The sequence below is a fragment of the Benincasa hispida genome, chromosome 4 (genome assembly GCF_027475165.1).
Source record: "Benincasa hispida cultivar pf3 chromosome 4, pf3_genome.v1.1, whole genome shotgun sequence".
NCBI lineage: Eukaryota > Viridiplantae > Streptophyta > Magnoliopsida > Cucurbitales > Cucurbitaceae > Benincasa > Benincasa hispida.
The window spans coordinates 1,091,144-1,101,586 of NC_143481.1; the positions used below are offsets into that span (position 1 = coordinate 1,091,144).

Below are 10,443 nucleotides of genomic sequence, written 5' to 3' on the forward strand. Positions count from 1 at the left end.
ACCTAAAATGTAAGAGTTGGGTTGGTTTAATTTTGTTACTAGGTTAAGTTGGATTGTGAGTTGGTTAAAAAAAATTAGGTTGACCCAATGCAATCCGAATTTATATATATATATATATATATTTCTTTTTATTTAAAGTTTAGTTATTTTGTATGGATTAATTTGTGAATTTTAATTCTTTTAAAAAATTGTTATGATATTTATTTTTGTTTAAAGTTTGTAATAAATATCATAGATATTTGACACTTAACATTTGAATCTTATGAGATTTTAGTTATTAATCATGTGTTATACATAAATTTATATATTTTTAATTAAAAAGAAAAAATATACATGATAACCTAACTCAACCTGGATTGGATAGGATTGGGCTATAGACTTTATTTGAATTCTCTGTGTTGCCCAATCAACCAAAGAGTAAATTTATAAATTGTAAAAATATTTTCATAATATTTTTATGCATGAAAAAAATTACAGTTATTTAACTAATTTTCATATAAATTAACTTTATTTTAAATGAAAAAATTGATAAACATCTATCTAATTACTAAATAAGTTAACTTATTTGTATATATTTAAAAACAAGCTAGTGCGTACAAAAAATAATAATAAACACGTTATCATATATATATCTTCTAAGAAAATATGATTAGAAAATATAATTGAGATTTAAAAATATTTTTTTTCTTCCCTTGTGCATAATAATAATATTAGTTTTCATGTATATTTTTTTCCGGGGGTGTACGAAAAGGAAAAGAAGAGTCAGACACGTTGCGAAATCAGTTAGATTATTATTTTTTGTTTTAATTCGTTTTATTTCAGAGGGCTACCAACAAACCACACACACTATGTCACTAACACATTAAAATATTTTTTTTAAAAAGAAAAAAGAAAAAAGAAAAAAGAAAAAAATAAAAGAGAAAAAAACCTTTCACTTTCTCTCAGTCTTATATAAAGAAACCAAAAGAAAAAGAGAAGAAAATCATTAGTCTCTGTTTTCAGTCGAGTGAGTGCGGGATTTCCAAGGACGAAGAAGAAGAACAACAACACGACCCTTCTGAAGACTGAAACCGATTACCCTTCGTTTGGATTAATCCGCCACCGCCTTCCGCTTCGCCATATGGGTGTTCCCTTGAAATGTAGTAGTGCGCTGTAAGAATCGTTTACAGACTAATGGCCAAGTGTCATTCCAACACCATCGGATCAGTCGCTGTCGACGGAATCGCCGGCGCCAATGCAGCTACTAGACATTTCCGATTCTGTACTTCCTTTTCTGGAGCTGCATTCCGTCGCAGAATCTACGATGCTGTTAGTTGCGGTGGGAGTTCTCGGTACCGCCACCGGTACAAGGATGAGATGATGGACGAAGACCCGAGTACGGAGAACGGATCGGCTTCTGCTTCTAGGGGTTTGAAAGAGGAGGAGCAGCAGCGGAGGAATCGGAGATTGGGTAATGGAAGATCCGATAAGCTTGTGGATCTTCTGAATTTGGCTGAGTCGGTGGAGCCAGAGAATGAGGCGGAAACGAGGAGGAAGGAGGAGGAGTTGAAGGAGTTGAAACGGACGGTGAAGGATTTGCAGGCTGAGGATTTGGGGATGCGAAAGTCGGCGGCGAGCAATGTGAGGCTTATGGCTAAGGAAGATTTGGTAATACGAGGGACGCTTGCTCTTCTCGGAGCCATTCCTCCTCTCGTTGCGATGCTTGATTTGGAAGATGAACAATCCCAGATCGCTGCCCTTTACGCACTACTAAACCTTGGAATCGGCAACAATGCGTAAGTTTTAAAGAATTCAATTTGCTCACTCTGTTCTCTGTTCTCTGTTAGCTTATTGTTTCCTGCATGCATGTTTTAATTGATTTACTTAATTTTCCCACATATTTTCCATTACCATCTCTGCTTTTCTCCTTCTGTTTATGTAAACGTCTTTTCTGACTTGTAATTTCTTGAGGCGACTTCTTCACTTTTCGCTTCTGTTCATTCCAAACCAAAATGGCATGTCATTCGAACAGTCTCTTCGGTATTTGATCCTTTTTTCTTCGAGTAGAAACCAAAAACAGAGACCTAGAAATAGTTTTTCGTTTTCCTTTCCTTCTTTTCATGTACCCTTCTGAGAAAAACCTTCCAACTCCTTAACTTTTTCTTCCATTAATATTGATTTTCTCCAACCCCATTACAGGAATAAGGCAGCAATTGTGAAAGTTGGGGTCATCCACAAAATGTTAAAGCTCATTAAATCACAGACTGCACCAAACTCATCGGTTACAGAGGCAATAATTGCAAACTTCCTCGGCTTGAGCGCATTGGATTCAAACAAGCCTGTAATTGGATCGTCTGGTGCGATCCCCTTCTTGGTCAAATCCCTACAAAACACCGACAGTAGAATCAGCAATCAGGCTCGGCAGGATGCTCTAAAAGCGCTCTTCAATCTTTCAATTGCCTCATCAAATATCTCAATTATATTAGAAACGGATATAATCCCATTTCTTCTTAACATGTTGGGCGACATGGAAGTAAGTGAAAGGATCCTTTCAATTTTAAGCAACGTGGTATCAACCCCAGAAGGTAGAAGAGCAATAAGCGTTTTTCCAGATGCATTTCCAATATTAGTTGATGTTTTAAACTGGACAGATTCACCTGGGTGTCAAGAAAAAGCATCCTACGTTTTAATGGTGATGGCACATAAGCTATATGGTGAAAGACAAACAATGGTAGAAGCAGGGCTTGTATCTGCTTCTCTTGAATTAACGCTCTTGGGCAGTGCATTGGCTCAGAAAAGGGCATCCAGAATTTTGGAGTGTTTGAGATATGATAAAGGGAAGCAAGTTTCTGAAAGTTTTGGTGGGAATCTGAGTGCTGCAGTGTCTGCTCCCATTATTGGGACTTCATCTTCTTCAAATTGTAATAATATAGATTCCAAAATCTATGTGGAAGAATCTGAAGAAGCCATGAGTATGGAGAAAAAAGCAGTGAAGCAATTAGTCCAACAGAGTCTACAGTACAACATGAGGAAAATTGTGAAGAGGGCCAATTTGCCTCAAGATTTTGTTCCTTCAGAGCATTTTAAGTCGCTTACAGCGAGTTCAACTTCCAAAAGCCTACCATTTTAACATCATTGAGATGAAATTAGCCTCTTCTTTTAAGTATAATCAAATAGCAGTCAGTTTCATTAGAGTTCTTTTAGTCTTTTTAGTTTTTTTGGTTATGTGAAAATAAAATATAAAGGACCTACCTCTGCTTCCAAATTCAAACCTTAGGCAACAACCAGATCCAGAATCAATTACTTTGATATCTTCTCTGGCGGTGGAATTGTCTAAAGCTTGAAAATTCCTGTGGCTGTTTTCACTTAGCATAACAAAGCTCATGGCACTGCTCTAGTACAGATCAGTGGGTCACGTTCGACCCACCATTACAATTCAGCCTACCTTGGTGGCCCCTTTAAAATGTAATGTAATGCAATGCATATCTCATATTTTTCTTTTGCTGGCCAGGCCTGCTGGGACAAGTGTCGGTCACTTTTGCATGTTTTTTTTTTTTCCTCGACCTTCAACAAATGGGGTTAGGAGATTAGGAGATTCGAACTTCTTACCTCTTGAGTTGAAGTGGTGTGGTGCAGATGCTTTTACTAGTTGACAACAACATGAATAGTTCAAAATTTTCATTCTAGGAGTTAATAAATCTTTTGCTGTGGGGGATTATATTAGCTGTGAAGTGAATTGGTCCTATCCTTTTGATTAATATTTTCTTATCCATTTTTCAGCTTAACTCCGCACAGATCTGGAACAAGGAGCTTGCTGAGCTGTTTTTAGCAGAGGCACAATAATGTACTCCAAGGCATGTCTTGAGCACGAGGTATTGTTTGTAAATATAGAATTGGGTGAATTCATTATGTGCCTACATTAAGTAATCTATTTTTCAATTTAGAGTTGCACTTCTGTCTTATCTTTTTTACTTTTGCAGTGTCCTTCATGTATACTCTTCTCTTCTCTTGGCCTGTAGATAACTTTAGATTATAATATCCATCTCATTCTCTCTTCTGTAAACAGTTTGTGAAACCTTGACCTTCATTTCCTCGTGTTTTGACTAGTTGTGAGATGAAATTGATAGCTATTTCTCTGATCAAATTCTTCCTGTTGGTGCTCAATAGTCAAGCTTGTTGGGGTTGATCTGCTTAGTGGGGTCTACTTTCTTTTAATGTCATTGAATTCCACTTCCACCATACATCACAAGATTAGCTGTGTGACACTATTATAAAATGCTAATGCTGATGTTGTGCTAATTGAAATTGAAAATTGGAAGTGAGACAAAAGGACTTTCTCTTACTAGTGGAAGTATAGATTAATAATTTGAACTTTTGAATAGAAATCTCAAATTAATTGGATTTAGTAGCACAATTATTTATTGAGGTTCTTTGTGTTGCTAGATCTAAACTAAACCTATGATGATTGTAATAGTTTTAATGAATATTCAGACATTAATAGATAACTCTTACCTTTATGAGCAAGGGAGTTGCATATTTAACTAAGGTAGAGGGAAAGGAAAGGCTATAAAGTATAAAGGCACTAGAAATCATAGAGTATAGGTGGGGATACAAACAGCTAAAGGCTACCTATTAAAAGGATCAAAATTCATTAACCCATTAGTTTTCCAAAAGCCATCCTTGATATAATAATACAATTTACATCCATTTATTGCCCTAACTAATTGAAGAAAGACCGGATTTTAGTTCCAAATCTCTTTGTTTCCTTAAACTTGTGTATTATTCAACTAATCAATTCTTATTCTTAAAGTATTGATGTCCAACCTTATTCTTCATACTTGCAATGTATGTTTGAAAGAAAAGTTCCAATGGACAAAATAATGTCTATAAAAATATTCATAGACATCAACTTATACATGCTCTTAATCCTTAGATCTCAACCCGTCTAGCTTATCAAATAAAGCACGACTTTGTCAAACTAGTAGGTATATGTATGTGTAATCGAGTTTAGATGAAATCTTCACGTTTTTCTTTTTAAAGTTATTTTTCACCGAGTTATTAATATTTTTCTCTGAATGAAGTATAGAATTAAAAATATGTTGGATCAATAATCCAATCGAATTTTGATTGACGTAGAATATACTATTCCTTTTAATACAACAAATAATATTATATACATTAATGGTTTAAATACTCATTCTCAACAAAATTGTCAATGCTGTATTTTCTTTAATTGAATTAAATAATAATAATAGTAATAATAATAAAAAAAGCTATTGATTACTAAATATTCAGTTATTTTCCCATCAAGTATTATTCCCCACTAAACAACTCCTACCACTATCACTGTATTTTTATATTGAAAGGATAAAGTTTACTAGGTGGGAGAGGTATGGCAACTGTGGAACTTTCTCTCTCTCTTTTGAATAAAGTGACAATTGTAATTATAGACTTTGAGTAAAGGATGTGAGGTACAACAATGCATTCAATTTCTTTTAACCGTACACAAAAATTAAAAGTTAAATTGCAACTTTGGTTACAAAAATAAATAAATCAACTTACCTTCATTTTGGCTTCCTATAATTTTCATTCTTATACAATTTGATCCTTGTGATTTGGTTAAATAAGATCGAATTGTAAATGCCATTTAAGATATTATGGCAAATTGTTGTTGTAAGTTGTAAAAATTCTTCTTTTTTTCCCCCTAAACAATAATGAGCCTACAACTATTTGAAACAAAAAATAGAGATGGTTTTTTAAGGAGTTTTTAGTAATATAAGGATGTTAGAATATTTTTGGTACCCATTGTCGTAGGTGACATGATTTGTCAACTAAAATGTCCTTTTGGTCACAACTTGGCTGCTATTTCAATTCTCACTTCTCATCCAATATTTAACATTTTTAGACAACTTTTCTTTTCCTTGAGATACTTTTTGCATCACCTTTTTCTTCTTTTTTTTTCTCGTCATTTCTGTCCTTTGTTTTAGATAAAATCTTGTCTACATTTTTTCAGCTAACGTTCAACAGCTGTAGTTTTTTTTTTCTCTCTCTCTTTCTTTTAAGTTCAATAACAAGTGATAATACGAGAATTAGACTTATATCTTGATTGAGGTTATATGGATTTTTTTTCTTATTTTAAAAGTGAAGATTTGAAATTTCGATCTCTTGATCTATGCCTTAAGATTTATTATATGTTAAATAAAGGTTACATTTTTGCCATTTGTTACAAAAGTACCCACTCTTTCTAAAGTTACAATAGTGTTGTTAACCATTTAATATAAACATTTCAAAACTAACTTTAAAATAGAAATCCTTTAGAATTTTGAATGAAAATTGGAACTCATCGTCGTGTGGTTGTAACCTAGAATGAAAATTTGAATCTTCATTTATTCTAGGGTTATTGTCACATAATTCTATGACCCAACTCGTGTATTGAAATTTTAAAGGATTTATAACTCAGTGAAAAGCCAAGAGCTTTTGAAATCAACAAATAAAAAAAATGAGAGAAAGTAAACAGTAAATATTGACATATATATTTACGTGATTCATATAATATATATTGTAGGGATGCCGGTAAGATTAGAAATGATTTATTTACCGCACATCCCTCTAAAGTAATAGAGAAATTGTATGCTCCAAGATTAATGGAGGGTACAGCCGTAAGGCAGCTGACATTGTCGGAGATGGGATGTGAATGATTGGAGAAATTAAACAAAGCCACCCTTTTGTTGAGTTTTGAGCACCTCCAAATGCAAATTATGCAAAATGCTTTTCATTTCTTACGAGATTTGGCATCTTATGTCAAATAATAATAAAGTTTTTGCCTTCTGATTTTGATGCCTTACCCACCAATATTTCACCTTTTTTATTATCTTGTCATTTTCAACATATATCTTCTATTCTCATCTTCTGAAATTATATTGATTAAATTAAAAATCTTTGTTAGTATCTATTTGATTTATAAATTTTTGTAAGTGTCTAATAGATTCTTAAATTTTATATTTAATAAGTCTTTAGACAACTTTTTAATTTTATATCTATTAAGATCTTGATATATTATTTTTTTCAAAAATAAATAATTAATAATTGATCTATCAAATATAAAGTTGATTTTATGTTTCATAGAAACCTAATTTTTTTTTTTTTTTTTTTTTTGTTTAATGGAAACCTAAAATTGTAATTTTATGTTTGACATAAACGATAAGAAAAGAAAAAAAGGTGAATTAGTGATTTTAGTTCAACAACAATGAGATATAAGGATTTGAATATCTAATCCTTTCGATCATTAGCACATGCCTAAACTGATTGACTCGGCATTTTTTACAATTCTCTATATGTAACCATTGTATTTGTGGTAGATAGAATATTATTCTTTTTATAAAATCAACAAACTTACAACATGCTTTCACATTTGTGAAATGTATAAGTGAAAAATGCACAAAAATAGTAGACTATCAAAGGGTTTGGAGTTTTTTAATTGCATCTATGTCAAATTGTAGGTTAGAGTTTATTATGTGTAGACATCAATTTGGTTCGGGGTATTTTCATTTTTATTGTTTGTATTTGTATTTATATCGTTTTTTTTATTATTATTCAAAAGTTTTCATGTTTTTTTAATTTTATTTTAGTTTTATTGTATTGTATTTTTTTCTCTTTTTTCTTTTTCATTCTTCTCTTTAATTTCATTTTTCATTCGCCCTTTCATTTTCATTTTCATTTTCATTTTCATTTTCATTTTATTATTTATTTTCTCTCTATTTTATTTCTTTTCCTTCTTCCCCAGGTCCTTCTTCTTCTCCTTTCTCCAACTTCTTCCCCAAACTTCTTTTTTCTTTCTCCCCAACTAAGTCACCCACATCTTCTTTTTTTTTTTTTTTCTCAACCTTCATCTTTTTTTAGGCACACACTCCTTAGTATAAATAGAGGTGCAAATGGAATAAGAGGGGGAGGATGAGTATTCTTGAGTTTTGAGAAAATTCTGGCGTAACATACAAGTTCCCAACACTACAAACGCTATCACTTGCACACCATTCCAACAAGCCGGCGACTAATCCACGAGCTCCACCGAAGTGGTAGATCCAGCGAAGCTCATGAACAGAAATTACAACACTCCGACATTCCTTCAAGGGTCACTGTCAAGCGATTTCAAAAACGACGCTACTCCGACAACCTATAATTGTAGCAGATTTCAAATTTTCACGGCGATGCCACCGCATCTAACGTCCAAGCATTAGCCTTGCAAGTTGTAGAAGCTTGGTCCGGTGAAGAAGTGGAAACAAATTGAGAAGGAAAAAGAGGGGTTCCCAAGAAAGAAGAAAGCTAATATGAAGGTAAGTAAGGTGGGTCTTTTTTTTTCTCGTCTTTATCATACTATTTGATCTTGATAGGTGGGTCCTTTTTTCTTTACCATGCAATATTCATCTTTTCTTTCAATTTTAGAAAAAAATCTATTTCACGTGTTTTACAAAGCTATTGTGCCATGTACTTTTTTAAGGAGGGTATCATCTTTGCTTCCCATTTAGAGGTTGTTTGGGATACTGAGATATATAGGATATGGAAAATTCTGATGTTTGGGGAATACCAATGTCTGTGTTTGGGTGTGCAGAATTGTTATATCTGAGTTGATATGTCTGTGTTTTGGTGTGCAGAATTGTTACGTCTAGTTGATATGTCTGTGGGTGGGTGTTGATAGCTTGTAGAAATACAAGCTATTATAGCCTTTTACATAGAATTATGAGGACTAATGAGCAGAATATACGTTGATAATACTAAGAATTCATGTGGAAAAGTGAGCTTGCGTCGATCAGCATTGGAAATCCCCATTAACCCTGTATCATACGTTATTATGCGTCAAAATGTCTATTTTTGTAGCTATTGCAGGAATTGATTGCATGCGTTGATCCCAGACTATCGCAAAGCTGATCGTATGCGTTGATCTTCATGAAGACTAGTTCGTCACATGGAATGCTGCAACTACAGAGTGATAACCGTGATAGAATGTCGATCGCAAGGTGGGTAGAATGCATTGATACTTTAGAAGAAACGATCGTGAACACATACTTTGGGAGTATCAAAATGATAAGATGATGTTGACATTCCACATACCGCGTCAAAAATGGCAGTGACTCATAGTGGGATTACCAATGTTGTCGGCGTTTGAGCTCTTTAAATAGACCTTTGGAACCTAAATTCAAGGCATTTGAGTCTCTACCTTGAGTAGATTCTTGTGATCACAGATGAGAGCGTGAGCAAGACATTCTTTGAGAGTTATTCACTTCCACAACCCTTTTTGAGTGACACCGGAGCTTCGTCGAAGATAGAGCTCGAGAGAAATGTCACCACCACTCATCATGGCACCACCGGCAGCCTTGACGTACTTCTGATGGAAGCAAGAGATTGCCTACATCTAACCCTCCACCTTTCCTCTTATCTCTGTATTGTATTACATTTTGGCTTAAAACATTAATACACTTTGTAATAAATGCATCTCTTTTAGTTCCTTCAGCACCATCTTCATCATTCTCTTCTTATTTATCATCGTTTACGTTCATCATTTAGTTAAGTGTTGATTGCAAGAGTTATCTCATGCTCAATCATGCAGTATAGAAATATGACGCATGTAGCAAACCACCGAGAGGTGTGTGCTGTGCGGATATAGCGAGCCAATCCTCTTTGCTTAGTGCAAGGCTGTCACAATATTTGTCTATGAGCTAAGTAGCTCAACTAACTGCCTGAGAGGGTAACTCGCTAAGAAAAGTAAGTAGTGTTCCTAGAGATAGGAATAATCTTATGCTCAACGCAACCATGTGTTATAGAGATATAAGCATGTGGCTGACCATTGAGAGGTATGCGATGCGTTAGTGTGGCGAGTTAGAATCACTCTTGCGACCAACCATAATGATGTAGTGAATTTATTCCCTCCAAAATTATATTTCTCCATGCACCTATTTACGCGTTAACCGTCGCTGCATCTCTACCAATTCTTATAGTCAAACTTCTATTGCTCAATCTATTTAGCTAGGAGTAGGAGTAGCATATAGCAATTTAACTTCTTTCTTTTTACTTTTATTCATCGTCTCAAATGCATGACTTTACAAACATCATTTAGTTACAAGTCCCTGTGTTCGGCCTCAGATCATCCCAAGAAGCTTGCGCTCTCGTTATACTCGGCGAGAGAGAAAGAAAACTTGTGACAAGAATGCATGGTCATTGCATACACGATTAACACATATTGCATACTCTTTAGTATAATGCATGACCATCAACGCATATCAAAAGATATTGCATTTTCCTCTCACCAAGTGTGCAGAGTTGTTATGTCTGAGTTAGGGTTGGCAACGGGGTTGTGGCAGGACGGCGAGGCGTCCCTCGTCCCTGGCCCCGTGGGGGAAATTCTCTCCCATCCTGGCAGGGATTCCCTGGGAAACGGGGTCCCCGCTGGGCCCCACTCCCTGTTTCCCGCGG

At 34.5% G+C, this 10,443-nt stretch overlaps 1 protein-coding gene and 1 long non-coding RNA gene across 2 annotated transcripts; both read left to right on the plus strand.

Moving 5' to 3' along the window:
- The first annotated feature begins 954 nt into the window (after positions 1 to 954).
- LOC120074980 (U-box domain-containing protein 45-like) lies at positions 955 to 4,123 on the plus strand. Its single transcript, XM_039028105.2, has 3 exons — positions 955 to 1,775; positions 2,179 to 3,444; positions 3,760 to 4,123. Exons 1-2 carry the CDS (start codon positions 1,174 to 1,176, stop codon positions 3,107 to 3,109), a joined length of 1,533 nt encoding a protein of 510 aa, XP_038884033.2. The 5' UTR covers positions 955 to 1,173; the 3' UTR covers positions 3,110 to 3,444; positions 3,760 to 4,123.
- Positions 4,124 to 7,153: 3,030 nt separating this feature from the next.
- LOC120075301 (uncharacterized) lies at positions 7,154 to 9,483 on the plus strand. Its single transcript, XR_005481281.2, has 2 exons — positions 7,154 to 8,309; positions 8,851 to 9,483. It is a non-coding gene; the product is annotated as an uncharacterized LOC120075301 (long non-coding RNA).
- The last annotated feature ends 960 nt before the right edge of the window (positions 9,484 to 10,443 follow it).

What these genes read in the sequence shown, in the direction of transcription:
- LOC120074980 (XM_039028105.2), top strand. Translation starts at nt 1,174, where the DNA reads ATGGCCAAGTGTCATTCCAACACCATCGGATCAGTCGCTGTCGACGGA. An exon ending in CTTGGAATCGGCAACAATGC is followed by an intron (nt 1,776 to 2,178) that starts GTAAGTTTTAAA and finishes ACCCCATTACAG; the next exon opens with GAATAAGGCAGCAATTGTGA.